The sequence below is a fragment of the Psittacula echo genome, assembly GCF_963264785.1.
Source record: "Psittacula echo genome assembly, chromosome: 14".
Classification (NCBI taxonomy): domain Eukaryota; kingdom Metazoa; phylum Chordata; class Aves; order Psittaciformes; family Psittacidae; genus Psittacula; species Psittacula echo.
In genome coordinates, this window is record NC_137750.1 from 7067285 (window position 1) to 7084317 (window position 17033).

A 17033-nucleotide genomic window follows, 5' to 3' on the forward strand; every position below is an offset into this window, starting at 1 on the left:
CCCCAAGACATCCCACACCTTCCCATGGGCCCCCACAGACTCCATATACCACTCAAGCTGCACCACAGACCCTATATGCCCCCCCCAAGATGACTCATAGACTCTATACGCTTTATAACCTATATAACCTCCTATACTTTATAACCTATGTAGCATCCTGCCCCTTCCTAAAGTGCCCCCCAGACCCCATATACCCCCCAGAACTCCTGCACCCTCCCACGGTGCTCCAGAGCCCATAGTGCCCCCGGGACCTCCCACGTCCCCACACACTGCTACACAGAAACCCCCCAACACCACCTCACAGACCCCATCTATCCCCACACACCCCACGCCTCAAAACCCCCCTGGCCCCACACACCCCTCGCAGGCCCCGCCCCGGAACGCGGCGCGCAGCCGCCGTTTCCGTAGGGACGCCGTGGCAGCGCTGCACCGCGGCAGCCAAGATGGCGGCGCACACGCTGAGGGCCCTGTGCCGGCCGCCTCTTCTCGCCGCCCGGTTCTCGCAGCGGGCCGGCGCCGGGACCGAGTACCGGAGCGCGTACAGCCTGGACAAGCTGTACCCGCCACGGCAGGACGGCGACAGCACCGGCACCACCCCGGTGAGGGGGGCGGGAAGGAGGGAGAAAACGAGCGAGGCGCGGGGCTTAGTGCTTGAGGGAGAGGGTGGGCGGGGTTTAAGCTAAGGGGCGGTGCCATCGCGGGTGGGTGTAACAGGTGACAGTGGGAGTGGGCGGGGCTTAATGCAAGGGGCGGAGCTTATTTGGTGGGCGGGGCTTACCGTTGACATTTACAGTTTGTGGGCGGGGCTTAGAGGGGGCGTGGCCTTCGCGGCTGTGCTTGGCCTGGCTGTTCGCGGTCCTCGCATCCCTCCCTGGCACCTAACACGGCATTCCATGGTGTTTTCCAGGAGGAGCAGCAGCCACCCACCCTCGACATCCCCATGAGTGAGTCCCCCCCTGAAACCAGCCCAGGCCATGGTGCTCGGCCATGTCTGCCCTGGGTTAGGTGCCCGGAGGTATTAGCCTGGATCGTACCTGTGCCAACACCAGCAGGAGCTGTGCCTCCGGGTCAGCACGCTACCGCTCTTCTCTTCCAGGTCGCCTGACTGTGACCTACTGCCGGAGCAGCGGCCCTGGTGGGCAGCACGTTAATAAAGGTGAGGAAGAGCTTCTTCCCCTTTGATGGGGAAGTCTTCAGTTGCTTCCCTGTATTGGTGGTAAAACATTGAGAACTTGAAGTTAAATCACAGAACAGGGTTGGAAAGGACCTTAGGATCATAAAGTTCCATTCCCCTGCCATGTAAAGAGCATCTTTGTGCTGCCCCATGCTGAGCTTCGTTATCATTACACTACACTTTAACACAACTTCCAAATCTTCACAGTGCTCAAGACCACTGGCAATGCATTTGATTCTCCTACTCTGACTGGGAGCACTGCTGCTACACTTGCCACATGAAGCACGACATCTCATCTCTTCTCACCGATCAGACACATAAGCACCCAGTTGGTTTCTGGCACTTTAAAGCACAATAAATTCTCAGCTTAATTAAAATAAACTATAAATCCTGCCATTAAAAATAAGGTGGGTAGTGAGTAGCAGCACTTGCTGTAGAAAGGCAAATATCATGACAGGGTATCCATAAAAATCTAGAGATTGCCTTTTAGAATGGTATGTAAAAATATAGAATCATGGAATAGTCAGGGTTGGAAAGGACCTTAAGATAACCAGGAAAAAGGTGATCTTTCAGGAAAGTAATGCTGGAATCACTCTGTATCCAAAGCGAGCAGTGAACAGACTGAATTATCTCATAAGCCTTAGGAAGTCAAGCCATTACACAGAAAAAATACCCTGGTTTTCCTCTCAGTGAACACCAAGGCAGAAGTTCGGTTCCACTTGGCATCGGCAGACTGGATTCCAGAAGCTGTGAGACAGAAAATGGCATCGATGGTAACTACCCTCCATGTAGCCACAGTTTAAACGTCACTTCCAGATGTGACATGGCAAGGTGTCAGTGATCACATCCCGTTTTCATCTCTGCAGTATGGGAACAGGATAAACCGAGCTGGCGAGCTGATCGTGAGCTCTGAAGAGAGTCGCTACCAGATGAGGAATCTGGCCATTTGCTTAGAAAAGATCCGAACCATGGTCACGGAGGCTACGGAGCAGCCCAAGGTGGTGTCTAAGGAGACAACACAGAAACTCATAGAGAGGTACAGTCATTGAAACGGCCTTTCATTGGAGATGGATTCAGATCATTGTGTGACATGATTTAGATTGCTGTTTGTTTGTACAATCTTCATGCTTATTTGGACTTCCTTTGCTAAAAATTTCACTGATCCATTAGATTTTAACCACTTTCCTGGGTAGCATCCCAAGAAGAGGGGCTGGTTTTTCTATATCTGGACATTTGTCATCAAATCTATGTTATGATATATGTAATATATATAATATACATAACTGTGCTCAGAGTTGAATGTTTGAATGTTTTCTTGGTGCCCTAAAGGAGCTTTTAACCTTCTTTTAGGGTGGAAAAAATGAACCGTGAGCGACTACGACAGAAAAAGATACACTCGAACATAAAGCAGAGCAGGAAGGCAGACTTTGACTGAGAGAGCAGAAATTCAAGCCCTTGACATACCAGCTTCATAAAGAAATGGCGTTGGCAGCTGTAGATGATGCTAAACTCGTGAGCTGTTTTGAATAAAAATGGTCTGAAAATGTACATAAAGATATAGAACATCTCCTTTTGAATTGGAAAATTATTGTTCATGTTTGAAATGAAAAACCCAGGGTTTTGGATGATATATATTTTATAATATATATAATATATATAATATATTATATGTATAATATATGTATAATATATATAAAATAATATATATTTATATATAATATATAATTTATATTGTATATATATTAGCTTTTTGTGTCCTTCAGCCCTCTGCTCTATGAGAGCACCCTCTGCTGCTGAGCACCAAAGCAGCAGTTCATGTAGGGGGGAAAGAAAGGCAAGAGTAAAAGCATAACTACGTACCTAAGTGCAATTCACCATTTCAGGCATTTTCCATTCATTTCAGTTGATCTTTCCCTAACCATAAGGTGCATCTCATTGTGTTAACCTGACCTAAAGCTGCAGCAGGAATCTGGCAGGAGGTGCTTGCTCAAAGACCGAACCACCCTGTAAGTCCAGGAGGATGCTGGTCCTTGGGTTGCAACACCAAAGCACCTCAATGAGTCTCTCAGGCTTCAGGAGTCACTCATCAGGGGGTCCTGTGGGCAACGTGGGGTTTGCTGCTGGGTCACTTCACGGAGGTGTCCTCAAAAACACCAAAATCACTCATTTTTCATCCTCTGTCAGGGCCCCAGTGGCCTAATGGATAAGGCACTGGCCTTCTAAGTCAGGGATTGTGGGTTCGAGTCCCACCTGGGGTGAGCAGAGGTGGCTCTGTTTTAGGTAAAAACCCAAGCAAGAGAGGGAAGCGCTCTCTGCTGGTCCCTGGACATGCTTTGGAATTCCCTTTGGAACGGGGGGAGTTCTGAGCTCTGCCCTTACCCAGCTGAGATTGACATTTACACCTGCAAAAAGCAGAGCTCAAAGCCCACACAGGTTGCCTGGGGGATGCAGGAGCAGCACATCGGTGCATCCTGATGGGCCCCTGCACACCAAGGCCAGCAAAGATAATCCTGCTCCTGCTTAAAGCTTTTCACCATGGCTGTCGGCTTCCCCCCTCACAGGACAAGCGGCTGCAGCTGAGCTGTGCCCTGGTCTTTGCAAATGAGTGGGGTTTTGCTGCTTCAGGCGTGTTTCTGACACAAAATCATCAACGAACATCAGCTGAGGCTTCCTGCCACCAGCACACATCACCATCCCCTGCTCTCCAGGTCTCCTTACCCAGGTTTTGCCATGAGATTTGCCAAATCATGCTTGAAGCCTTGGGCACCACGGACTGGGGCATCTGCTTCAGAGATTAAAAGCATATTGTAAAGATGGCTTTGTACATCAACATCTCTCCTGGGTGAAATTGCCAGAGCCAAGGGGTAGGGATACCCTCGGGGGATGCTCATTTGCCTGTCACTGCAGCACCGACCCCTTCACACACCCAATCACCCCAAAACCGGCTCAGATCCGCGGAAGCGAAAAGAGTCACCCCAGATGGGACTCGAACCCACAATCCCTGGCTTAGGAGGCCAGTGCCTTATCCATTAGGCCACTGGGGCTGCGCACAGGCGCCTTTTTTTCAGTGCCGTGACTTAACTCTCTGCTGGCCAGAGGGGACGCGGGGCCCTGCACAGCCGCGGGGGTTCCCCCAGCACCAGGCAGCGCCGTCCCCGCCGAGCCGCGCAGCGCGGCCCCATCTCTGCCCACAGCGCAGGAAGGAGGCGGTGTTGGGGAGCCGGAGACACCCGCGGAGGGCCCAGCTCCGCCCGCCGGGCCTCAGCCCGCAATCCCGCACCGACGGGGCGGGAGGAGCCGGTGCCCACCGCCAGCTTCCGGTGCATTGAGCTGCTCCCCTGCTTTCCCCGCTCCGGTAACCCCGTTCGGTGCTGACCGCCGCGGGGGGGTAGAGGGCAAAGATTGGCTTTTGCGCGGCCCCAGTGGCCTAATGGATAAGGCACTGGCCTCCTAAGACAGGGACCTGGGTTCGAGTCCCACCTGGGGTGGGGACGGCTTTTTTCTCCACCTCCTTGCATCGGAACCCCAAGGGAGAGGATGGACGGAAGGGAACACCCACCCCGCACACACACCGACCCCTATAACTCACCAGGCGCTCCCTGCAGCAATAAAAGCCGCATTCTGGCCGACCCTGCCCCTTTATTCCATCCCCGGTAACCGGCAGCAGCTGGGGCTCAGCCCTCACCCTGTGTCGAGCTCCGGTTCCTCCCCACCGCCGGCACAGGGCGCTCTGAACCGGTGTGGGGCTAAGCACGAATGGCCCCAGGCGGGAGATCCCCCGGGATTTCCAGGGCAAATCACCCCCCAAAGCTGCCCCAGCACGGGCACCTTCCCCACTGACACCCCGGGGTGCTCTCACCCCAGGCGGGACTGATCGCTGCACCCCCCAAGCCATCGGCACGGCGAAATTAAACGGTTCGAGGCTCTCCCGTGGCTTTAAAACAACCACGAAGGGACTCGAACCCTCAATCTTCTGATCCGAAGTCAGACGCCTTATCCATTAGGCCACGTGGTCCCCCATAGCTCTGCTTTGGGGACAGTGGCAGACACCGGGGGTACCAGGGAGTCCCTGCCAGCCCCTGCGTATCCTCCCCATTCCCATCCCGTCTGGGATCATGGCTTTTCCTCATGCCCAACACTGGGTGGGGGGTTCCCTCCTGCCATGGGACCCCATGTGCTAGTTGGTCACCATAGACCCCCATTGCCACCCCCAGCCTCATACGGTTTACCCAGTATGTGCTGATGTCTGGAGCAGTGATGTTCCCCTCCTGCCACCAACCCAAATCGTTCTGAACACAAATATAACCCCAAATGCAGAGCTGACACCATCCAGGAGACACCCCCAACACAGAGCAGCTGGGGTCACCCTCCGGCTGCCAGGGGCACACAAGTCCAGGCTTTCCCTGCCACATCCCCATGGAAAGGCAAAGCCAACTCCATCGCATCCAGCTAAAGCTCTGTATAAGCCTCAAGTGGGAGGGAAGCAGTGCTTGGGCATTACTGGTAAAGAAAGAAAGATGGGGAGAGCCAGGACCCTGGAGACAACTTGTTCTTGACAGTGACAGCATTCAGTGTGATGGGCACAGTGTCAATGAGACACAGGATGGGCATTTAGTCCTGTTCATTATCAATAACAGCTCCTGGTGCAGCCTGGCTTCTCCCCAAACCCTGCATTTCTCATCTAACCCTAAATAAACCTGCCACAGGGCACGAAGTTGTTTTAGCCTCTTCTATATCCATGGGGGTTTTGGGGACACGTTGACTCCTGGGGTCCATTCAGCTCAGCTTCAACCAGCGCGGTTTTTCTCCTGTGTCTCAAACTAAAGCTGAGCAGAAACACGCTGGAGAGCAAAGCCTGCAGGAGATGAGCACTTGCCGTGTGCGAGGGCCTTCAGCAGGTTTGCTGCTCTCCGAGTCATTTCCTCCCACACCTAAGAGGGAAAAACTACTTAGAAAGAAACTTTACCTTAGGCTTTACCAGTGTGGTCTCACCCTGACCGCAGCTGCCATTTAAAAGCCATTAACTCTGGAGGAAAAGACAAATAGAAGACAAAAAAGAAAAATATAAAAAATAGGTTTCTAATGCAAGAAACCTGGGAGGTCATTACCCCAAAGAAACATGTGGAGGGCTCTGGTCCCCAGGCAGCAAAGCCAAACTGTGTGACCCCAGTGGCCTGCCCCTCACTGAGATGCAGTTGCTGGCGGAGGGAAGTGTCCTTCCCATCAGAGCTTGTATTGCTCCGGGAAGAGGTTGATGTGATACCGGCAAGGTTCTCATCCCTCAGCATCCATTGGCTTTTTGTTGGGGGTCAGATGCAGCTGATGGCGCAGGGAGCATCCAGAGGAGGTAAAAATGCAGCTGAAGTTCCCTGCAGAGCCCTGAGCCAACAAAGAGCCAGCTCTGCCCAGACAGGGCTAATTAAACAGTGTTAACTGCTCTGCTTCTGCACCTTCTGAGTGTAGAAGCCCCTGGAAAGAAGCCCCAGCCAGAACCATCCTTTCATCAACAGGTCCCATGCATCCACCTTTGCACTGAGGCCCGGGGCAGGTTATAGCTGCTCCTTGTTGCTTCCCTTCTTTATCGAATCATAGAATTCAGACTGGTTTGTGTTGGAAGGGACCTCAAAGCTCATCCAGTTCCAACCCCTGCCACTGGGGACACCTTCCACTAGGGCAGCTTGCTCCAAACCCCGTCTTTTTTCATGAGCTCTAAGCTGTGACCACTGGCCAGGAGCAGACAACCGCATCGTCCCAACGCCATCGGGTACAGCTCATGTACAGCAGCCTGTGTATTGCAGTCCTTGGCACAGAGAGGAAGCCTGGAGCTGCTGTGGGGAACTCACTGTCCCAAAATGCGTATTGTGCACCAAGCACCCAAAGCCAGCTCCCGCCGGGCAGCAGCAGGAGGAGGAGGAGGAGGCCCGGAAGCTCTGCGCGGGCCTGGCTGCACTAAACCGGGAAGAAAACGCACAGAAACGGGGTTGGCACCGGCAAAACGTGGGGTGCTCACCCCAGATGGGACTCGAACCCACAATCCCTGGCTTAGGAGGCCAGTGCCTTATCCATTAGGCCACTGGGGCTGCGCAGGGCGCGCGCCCCGGCCCGCGGGAACGGCCCGGCCCCGGCTCTGCGGGGGTTCGTGGATCCCGCAGGGGAAGGTGGGGGGCGATCGGCCGGGGGTCCCGGGCTACGGAGCCGGGGTGCACCGGGAGCGGTAGGGCCGGACGGGGGGACACGGGGCCAAATCAGGTTCGCTTCTTCCCGCCACCCCGGCGGGGAAAGAGGCGAGAAGGGAGAAGCGGGAAAAGCTGGAAATGGGGAAGGGAAAAAAGGGTCGACCACGAAGGGACTCGAACCCTCAATCTTCTGATCCGAAGTCAGACGCCTTATCCATTAGGCCACGCGGTCACTGATACGGAAGCCCCCCAGCGATGCTGCCTACCCCCAGCCCGCTCCCCCCGCCGGTCCCACCGAGTCCCCCGGGGACACCGGCACGGAGCATCCCGGGACACGGCCGGGAAGGACCCGCTGTCTGCCGGGCAGGGGGAAAGCAAGGGTGGGATTCGCCGGCTGCGATCGCTGCGCTGGAGCCGGTGACGGTCCCGCAGGCAGGGCCGGGATGCTTTGCTGGAGAGAGGCAGAAGCAGGGTGATGCGGAGCATGGGCTGTCACTGAGCATCCAAGACATCCCATCACCTCACCCAGCCTCGCAAGAGCCATAGGGTCTGGCCTCCTTCACTCCTCTGCCCCCCATATGAGCTGCTGCAGGAGGGATGCCATGCAGAGCGTGCAGATCCTTGCTGCAGCAGGACACAGTGGGTACCAATGGTTTGCAGAGCAACAGGACAGGTTTGCCTCTCCAGTGTACTCACATCACACCAGCTGCTGGCAGAAGGAAGGGATTGCTGGTGGCCAAGTCAATTCTATCACCATTATGGGGGTACAGCATTATCCCACCTCCAGTGATGCTATCAATCACCCACCAGTGTAAGCTCCTACAGCCAACACAACCCCTCAAGCCCCAGCACAGAGATCACCTTTGTTTCTCCTTGTGCCCCTTATATGTGATCCAAACCCACTCTTATGGCCCATATGTTTCCCCCCTCCTATCTCAGACACAGCCGCACACCACAATGATAAGGTGCCACCTCGGGTGTCGCAGCAGGATGGGGCTTTCCAGGCAGACAAAAGCTGGAGCTGCTCTGCTGCAAGGGAACCATCACTTCGAGCACCTCAAGGTATCACTGGAATCACAGCGGTGATGGAGAGGAGAGCGGCTGGGGGAAAGAGACAGAGATGTTAAAACAAAAAGTCTCTGAGCCTTTAATCTTATCTGTGAGGGCTCAGAGAACAGGACCTCAGGAGGCAGAAACAGAGCAGTGGGTGCGTGAAAGGCTCAGTGCTTTGTGAAATGAGGGCATCCTTCAACACCCACAGCCTGGGCTGCTATGGAGCAGGACCAGGCTCAAAGGAGAGCAGCCTCTCCTCTGCATCTCCGCTCCCCTCACATCACACAAGCACTAATTCCTGATCCATTTCAGTGGGGTTGCAGCAGACTCTCAGCCCAATAAATGAGCCAAGATTTGCTTTGAGTAGCTCTGGCTGCTTGCCTTTTCTTTGTGGAGATGGGCCCTTTTCTTTCCTCTCCCTCAAATTGTTGGGGTTGTTTTAATGACTTTATTTTTGCCTTCACCACAACTAAAGGCTGCTCCCCTGAGTGCATCAGACCATTAGCAAGTCCTTCCTTCCAATGCAAATAAATACATAAAAAGTCTAGCTCCTGTTTACAGAATAGCCATCCCTCATTAATAAATAGCAAATCAACTTCAACATAACAAGTGACGTGTCCTGCAACTGCTCATAAGACACCCGGGTACCGTTTGTCTCCTTATTTAGAAGCAGGAGATGATGCAGCGAGCTTTTATAGCTATTCTCACCTTCTCTCTTGGGACAGGTAAGTGCAAGAGGGATAGAAAAGCTTTGAGGAATTCTGTTCTCATCTACATGAGAAGGGATTTGCCTGTGTTAATGATGTTTTTCACCCCCACAGCTCCAGGCCCTTTCTCTTCTGGTACATCTCTCACACGGGTTAAGAACTGCCTGATCCTTCCCTGATTCAAGTGGAATTGTTTTCTCTAGCAGGGGCTGCTCCCAGGTACATGTGCACCTACTACGATGTGGTTGAGTACCTGAACACCTCCTCTCACAGTAAGCTGCATGCACACATACTGCCCAAGACAGACTTGAAGGAGCCAGTGGAGGTGAAGATGGATTTCATGCTGATGGCTATTCTCTCTGTGGTAAGGACCCCAAGCCCCCATTGAGTCTTTATAAGAGAGAACTGGGTAATTCCTAGGTTGGGGTCTGGGTCTTTTGCCAGGCAGGGCTGAGCCAGCAAGGCCACAGGGATGAGAATCAGCCCCTTTCCCTTCAGCTCTCTGCTGTTTGGAAGTGGGTTTGGAAGATCTGGAGTATTTCCTGCCACCTGCTTCCAGGAAGAAGTGCAGAGGCAGGTTCAGAGGAGCTGCTTTATAAAGGAGGCTCTAAACCCAACCCCGCAGAGTGCCTCAGCTGAGCAATGCAATTGCAGGGCACCGGCATGTAAATGGTAACAAAACCCTATTTCTTTATATAACCTGTTGGACTGCTCCCACTCTTCATCTGCAAGACCAAGACCCTTGAGCTGAGCCCCTGCAATCTGTGCTGTCCACTGCAATAGGGCAATAGCGGCAAGCTCTGGGCTCCGCCTTGGATGTACCTAAGACAGTCAGCAACATCTTCCCTTTGGTTTTCCCAGGTCGAAAAGCTCCAGACGGTCACTTTTTACTTCGTTTTGAACCTGGTGGGTCCCTCAGAAGTGTTCCTCTCCTGTGACACCCAGCACAGAGGCTGCTGCTCAGCCCCGGCGCTCATTTCTCTCCTGTTTTTCGCCAGGAGTGGAAAAACACCTTTGCAACCTGGAACCCGCAGGATTTCTGTAACATTTCCAAAGTCGTTCTGCCCAAGGAATCCTATTGGTCTCCCCCCATCTTCATTTTAGAGCGGTACGTTCCCCTTTCATTTTTATCTACTGCCTTAAGAGAAATACAATGGAATCAAAGTGCTGGTATTATTGTAGGAAATGGAATAAACTCATACGGTTAAAAGTTGTTCCCATGAACTCTTTGAAGCCAAGAACCTTGTAATTTACATTAATGGTGACCACGGTTCATACAAAGCTCTTTGTGGCTCTATAATACTGTAACATCACCAGAATGTCCCTCTTGGGCTGTAGTTAAAGCTGAGGAAGCAGCAGAGACCAGCAGTGCTGTGGAAGGAACCCTTAGCAGTCAGTTGTGAGATACAGGATGAACACTGCGGGTCTGATAGGGATGGGCACCAGCTCTTTAGCTGGGGTGAAGGAGGGAGGCAGCTCTGCAGTGAGCAGAGCCATCACTGAGCCCTGCCACAGATGAGAATGGAAGCAAAGGAGAGAGGAAGGAGCTCAATAGGATGTGCAGAACTACAAACCTCAGTTCGGAGGCACTCACCAGCCCTTCCTCAAGCCTGGGTTTCCTCCTCACTGCTACATCCCGTAGGTGGGTGACAGCACAAAGCCCCCATGGAAGGATGCTTACAGCCCAGTGAGGCGCACGCCAGCATCCTGCAGCTCCACTGTTCCCCGCTTTTGTTTCCTCCAGAGTGAATGGACAAAACCCCAACTTCGATTACATGAGCATCACGCACAACGGCAGCTTCAACTCCACTCAGCCCTTCCAGGCAACCTTAACCTGCAGCTTGATGATCTTCAAGTTCCCCTTTGACACCCAGACCTGCAACTTGAGCGTAGCCTCATTTCTCTACCCAGGTACAGCAGCAAGCTGGGCTTTACCACATCAGCTGGGCTAAACTCGCAGAGAGGGGAAGAGATGGGACGGACCCCGGCTCACTCCTGGATGCCAGCACACACAGTGGGTTAGTGGGGTTGAGGTCACATAACACATGGGGAAATGAGGTAAAACACTGTCATTCTGTTTGGCACATTTCCCAGTGGTATCTCGGGATTTATCTGGATGTTCTGTGGCAATTCCCTCCCCCCAGGACTGGTCTCTACAAACCAAGAGACCAGGAGGCTTCCTGCAAAGAGGCTACTGGTTCACATCCAATTTGACTGCTTTTTAAACATACCTGAAAGGCGTGGGTACGAGAGGAGATTAAGGAGAGTTTCAGGGATCCAAACCGCACTCAGAGCTCATCCCAACAGGAAGGGGTGAAAAATAAAGAAGTAACACAAAAGTTACAGAAGTAACACAAAACCCTCCAGCTCCAGCACAACTGTCCTAATTCAGCAGAGATTTCCCCTCTGATCCACATTCCCAAAGGTCCAGCCAAGTCTCCTCACCGGAGTCCACTGATGGGCTAAGAAACCCCAGGAGTGCAAGGAACGCTGCCTTCCCCATCTGCAGGCACCCTTGGTTGGGAGGGAAATGGAAAGGAAATCACTGACCCCTAATAAATAACCTCAATTCTACAACATCTCTTCTCCTTTGCCTCCTGCCCAACAGTAACAGACCTGGTCATGAAGACGAAGCGGACACCAGCTGATATGATGAGAGACAGCCAGAGTTACTTCCTAACTGATGGAGAATGGAAGTTCACCAACCTGAGCATCATTGAATACATAGAAGACCTGGATGACGGACAATTTTCTGTGGTCACCTACATGGTATGGCAGTACTTTCATGTTAGATTGCACTGATCTGCCATCAAAAGGGGGAAAAAGCATGAAACAAGATGATTTTCTACATTAGGGAACAAGCATTTGCTCAAGGCAGTTAGTTATCTCCTGCTCACCTGAATTTTGTCCATCTTCTCCAACAGATTTCCATGGAGAGACGACCCACTCTGTATATTCTGAACCTGATCCTGCCAACATGCGCCCTGTATCTGCTGGACATGGCTGTGCTGTTTGGACCCAGCTCTCTCGAGGAGAAAATCAATTTCCAGATTGCCATCATCCTCGGCAGCTCCATGCTGGCTGTGATTCTGAACAACATCCTCCCCACGTCCTCCAACAGACCCCCTGTAATAGGTACTCATCTGAATAGAAACTAGATGGGGTTTACACAGGTACCAACCCTGAAGTTGGGACCTAAGCCTGAGCCTCATCCAACCTGGCCTTGAACACTGCCAGGGATGGGGCAGCCACAGCTTCTCTGGGCACCCTGTGCCAGCGCCTCAGCACCCTCACAGGGAAGAGCTTCTGCCTTAGATCTAATCTAAATCTCACCTCTGTCAGTTTAAAGCCATTCCCCCTTGTCTTACTCCCACAGGACTTTGTCCAAAGCTCTGCTCCAGCTTTCTTGTAGCCCCTTTAGGCGCTGGAAGGCTGTTTTCTTTGTTTCCCTATTGTCCTGCAGTGGTATTTTTCCTGGGCACCTTCCTCCTCATGATCATGGCTGTGTTAGACACCTTCCTCCTGTTGCACCAGCAGCACAAATCCCTGTACTTAGACAAGGTTCTCAGAAGCTTCCAGCAAGGTAAAGAAACCCACAACCTCTTAAACCAGTCGGTTTGGTGCATTTTACTGCAGGTTCCTTTAGGCAAGGGTGGGTTTCAGTTGTGGCAGTCACCCACCAACACTGACATCTGCTCTTCACAGGCGTGCACACCAAGCTGACAATGAGAACCATGAACAACCAGAGCACGAAACACCCGGCCAAGGACGGTGCCCAACAGCCAAACCTTCCCAAGAAGGCCCACGGAAAGGGACAACCAGCCAAGCGCCATTGGCAACCACAGGAGCAGGACCTGTTCCTGCCTGTTCTGGAGAAGGTGCTTCTCTACAGCCACTTCTTCCTGTCCCTGGTTTTCTTTGCCATTATTTCTGTTAAATGGAGCAGCTGAAGCCCAGCTCTGGCCCAGTTGCTCTCCCCTGTATTGCTTCTAACCCTCCTGTGTAGCTTTTATCCAGCTTCATTCATTGAGCTGCAGTTGTTTCAGTAATACCATTACAAAGACAAATCCACAGGGTATGAGATCTGCATGCTTAGCGCTTCATGCTCTGCTCAGCAGAACTACATCTGTTCTTAAAGCAGCGTGGCCAGCAAGGCATGTCAATAAAACAGCTGTGAAATCTAGGGCTAGCACCTTCATGCTATCCATATATAATTCTCACCACAAGATCAATGGAAAGGGATTTAATGCCCATCTCTTACAGAGATGTTTCCATTTTGGGGCAAGGTGTTGAAGAATCCCACCTCAGACAATGAAATAAACCAGTGCAAGTCTGAAGCATTTGTTTCTGTGAGTTTCAGTGAGCTCTGCATCATCCAGAAACCAGGGACAGAGAGAACAGGATCACCAGGGCTAAAGAGGTGATGGTTGGAATGTTTTAAACAGATAAAAGCTCTTTTTTTAATGTATCTCAACACATCCACATTCCTTCAACTCCTTTTGCAAGCTGTATATAAGCCATCACAACCAACCCAGAAACCAACGCTAGACCTTCTTCCTGTAGAACTACTGAGACATGTCTCCCACTGCACTGCACATCACTACTAAATACACCCCAACATCGTAAAAGGCTTTATACCTTCAACTCCTATGCAGCTAGTTGGCTGCAATGGCAGAACTACATTCCCTGCACCATGCAGTTACACAGGTGAGTAGAGAGTTTGATTTCATTACAACAGGACTCAGTTTGATCAAGAAAGGATCCTGTCCTTGCTACAAAACCAAGCTCACAGGTAGAAAAGACAAAACCCAGTGCGCCGTTTGCAAGCTCATGTATTGTCCCTCAAGACCTTGCAACTTCATGTCCAAGATCTAAGGCACAGACAGGAGGGGAAGTACTTTATTTAGATGACCACAGAGTCTGATAATCGTTAGGCAAACTGCTTCTGGACAAGTTTACAGATCAGCAATCGGTTTGTGGGGCCAGTACGGGTATTTCTCCTTGTCCAGTCTGGTTTCAGGGAAGGCTTCATGCAAGTCTTCAAACGTCATCTGTTCAAAGGGGATCATGCTTTTGAGCTTCTGGAGCTTGAAGTGGGAACAGAGACAAAATGTGTTACAGATCACTATCAGCAAGAGCAAAGCACACCCCAGGTAAGAACAAGGTGTGTGCCAGGCTGGGTTAAAGGCAATATTCTGTAAGCAAAGCCCAGACTTACCTCTTGCTCATACTGGGCAATACGAGCTTTGGAAGCCTGCACATATTCCGCAGCGCTCTTTGCCTGCAGGAAAGGAGAGGACACAGTGAACACGGTTATGATAAAGATCGTGACCTAGGGTGAACCTGCAACCCCATGCTTGAAGCTGGCATTAAAACTCATCATCATTACACTAGGCTAAGTTGACCAAATCCCACATAGCCAAACCATTCCATGTGCATAGATCCTGCTGCTCATCCAAAAGCCAGAGACATGCATGAAGACCAGAGCATGCTCCAGCTCAGGCTGCCCTGCCTGTGCAGATGCACACAGAGAACATCCCTTCCCTCTCACCCTTTTCCATCCTCACAGACAACCCTGGCATTAGGGAACACTTCAAACACTTACAGCCTCCTGCTCTTGGGCATTGATTTTGGAAGTCTGGGTATCCACTGGCTCAGGAATCTTTAGTGCACTGAACTGTCAATCAAAAGAGAACATTTTAGTTAATACACTTTGTTCGATTGAAACAATCCTTCACACCGAGCTCATTCCCCCTGGCAGCAGGGGAGCATTCCCTCCTTTCTTCCCAGGATATACTCACAACCAGGTCAGTTAATAGGCTTTCTAAAACTGATCAGCTTGACTGTGAGCTTAAAGCCACTAGTCTGTACTGCATACCACCACCAGGGCACACAGTGCTACACGCATTCACCACAGCACTGCAAAGAGCATTGTAAGGAAGCAAGACAGTCTAATAGCAAAGAGTTGACATATTGCAGACTGTTTTCACACAGGACAAAGCTTCCAGCTCCATCTGAGGCTAGTGAGTCCTCCCAGCGCCAAGAGGTCAGTTTTCAAAGTGCCAGTGACACCATCTGCCCATCAGCAAAAGCCTTGCTCCTGCCTTTCAATTCCTGCTGATAAACAGGGTGACGAGCCCTGCAGGCAACACATTTCAGTGTTTTGCTACCTCCTTCCATTCAGTGAGTTAGACAAATTGGTCAAATGTTTGCTTCAGGACAGGCACTGCCTGAATACACTTCTGCAGCCAAAAGAACTTATCAGGTTTTCTTTCACCATCCTTCTCAGTGCACAGTGCCACAGGCTCCCTCCTGAAAGACAGCACTGAAGTGAGCGCCTCTGGGTTAGTGAAGCTGACTTGCAGAATGTAGAGCCAGGGCCCCTTCTAGCCAAAACCAACCTCCTCTGCCAATCCTGGTGTTTTCCTCCCACCACCAAAGACATTCCCCATTTAAACGTCCATAGAGCAACACCCCACTGACAAAGACTTACCTTCTTCTGAAACTCATCCACCATGCCAGCTTTAGCAACAGCAGTCTTGTAGTAGGCCCAGTCGATGGCCGGGGGCTTCTCTGGCAGGGCAGCCAGCCTAAAGGGAGAGACGACAGCAGTCACAACCAGCGCTGGTGCCATCATTTGAGCTCTGCCACAGTTACTTAGAGCCTGCTAAGTTTAGTTTAGATCTTTTCAGCTCCCTCATTAGCAAGCAGCAATGTAAATCCTTGAAATTCTGTAAATCCTTGAAACAGGCTTCTCTACACAGACAAGAAGAGCCCAGCCTGCAGCCCTGCTCCACTGGAAACCACTGCACAGCATCTTTGAGCACCCCTGTAAAGGGATCAGGCAGTTCTCATAGCACTGAGCTAGAGGCGATCAGCAACATTAAAGGGATTTGGGTTCAGCAGTGGATGGTGAAGGATTTAAAGAGTCATGAATCTGTACAGCATTTAACAGACAACAAGGAATGAGTTTGGTTCTGAACACCAAACTGCTTGCACAGAACCCATTTTTACACTTCAGCCATTGTTTTACTGTGGGGAGGATTATGTAAAGATGATTTGCCACAAAAAGCCACCAGCAGCCTTGAAGGTGACCTGTTTAAAGCCCATGAGGACACTCCTGTAAGACCATAGTTACCAACCCCGGCTTAACCCAGCACACAGACGGCTCAGCTGAGGGGCTGAGCCGCCCCACGGGCAGGAGCGGGGCAGCCACTCACCGGGCCGACAGCGCATCGCTGCGGGTCTTCAGCGCGTTGAACATGGCTCTCTGGCTGGGGGGCACCCTCTCGGCGAAGGCCGCCCAGTCAATGGCCTTGATGGCAGCTTTGCGCCCCGCCATGCTTCCGGCTGCGCCACGGAGAGACAGCACCAGGCGGGTTACACTGCGGTGAGGGCCGGGGACAACAATCACGGGCATGGGGAGGCCGGAGCCGGCCCGGGAACGCGGCACCGATGGGGGCGGGAGGGGACACCGAGACACTGGGACAACGGGACGCGGAAGCACCAGGGACATGGGGACACCGCAGTAGAGGGCCAAAAGGACACGGGGGCACCGGGACAACGGGACACGGGGCACCGGGACACCGCGACACGGCGATAACGGGACACGGGGACACCAGGCCGCGGGGACACCGCTCCCAGCCCATCCCCGCCACGGGCTCGCTCCCTCTCCATGTCCCCCCCTAACACCCAGGCCCGTCCCGCCCCGGAACCCCAGGGTGCCCTCCCCAGTTCCCTGCTCCCCAATCTCTCTCTCACCTTCACTGACCGCCACCGAGCACCTCCGGAAGCTCCGTCCCCGCTGCCCAACCAGGGCTCAGCCCCACCGGAAAGCGTCGCTCCCGTCCGTGCCCGCCGCCGCCACCGCCCGGAAGCGCTCTCCGCGCCGGAAGCAGGGCGGTGATGGCGGCGCGGCGGCGC

At 52.5% G+C, this 17033-nt stretch overlaps 2 protein-coding genes across 3 annotated transcripts; one reads left to right on the forward strand and one right to left on the reverse strand.

Annotated features, from left to right (window-relative positions):
* Window positions 1–443: 443 nt before the first annotated feature.
* Window positions 444–2688, forward strand: MRPL58 (mitochondrial ribosomal protein L58; the record flags this gene model as incomplete). Its single annotated transcript, XM_080629333.1, has 6 exons — window positions 444–599; window positions 908–944; window positions 1097–1156; window positions 1865–1947; window positions 2041–2210; window positions 2525–2688. The coding sequence occupies 6 exons, from the start codon at window positions 444–446 to the stop codon at window positions 2607–2609; spliced, it is 591 nt and encodes a 196-aa protein (XP_080485459.1). The 3' UTR covers window positions 2610–2688.
* Window positions 2689–13991: 11303 nt separating this feature from the next.
* On the reverse strand, window positions 13992–17023 carry ATP5PD (ATP synthase peripheral stalk subunit d). 2 transcript variants are annotated; one of them, XM_080629055.1, is made up of 6 exons: window positions 16872–17023; window positions 16331–16460; window positions 15604–15700; window positions 14716–14787; window positions 14329–14391; window positions 13992–14197 (listed from the first exon to the last, which is right to left on the reverse strand). In XM_080629055.1, the coding sequence occupies exons 2-6, from the start codon at window positions 16450–16452 to the stop codon at window positions 14066–14068; spliced, it is 486 nt and encodes a 161-aa protein (XP_080485181.1). In that variant the 5' UTR covers window positions 16453–16460; window positions 16872–17023; the 3' UTR covers window positions 13992–14065. The 2 variants fall into 2 exon arrangements, with proteins under 2 accessions (XP_080485181.1, XP_080485182.1); XM_080629056.1 differs by having other exon boundaries at window positions 16331–16495; window positions 16872–16965.
* Window positions 17024–17033: the final 10 nt, after the last annotated feature.

Bases quoted from the DNA above. Each gene is read 5' to 3' on its own strand.
- ATP5PD (XM_080629055.1), bottom strand. From the start codon at position 16,452: ATGGCGGGGCGCAAAGCTGCCATCAAGGCCATTGACTGGGCGGCCTTC. The intron at 14,392-14,715 runs GTAAGTGTTTGA...CCTTTCCTGCAG, and splicing joins ATGCCCAAGAGCAGGAGGCT to GCAAAGAGCGCTGCGGAATA. The intron at 14,198-14,328 runs GTAAGTCTGGGC...TCCCACTTCAAG, and splicing joins TTGCCCAGTATGAGCAAGAG to CTCCAGAAGCTCAAAAGCAT.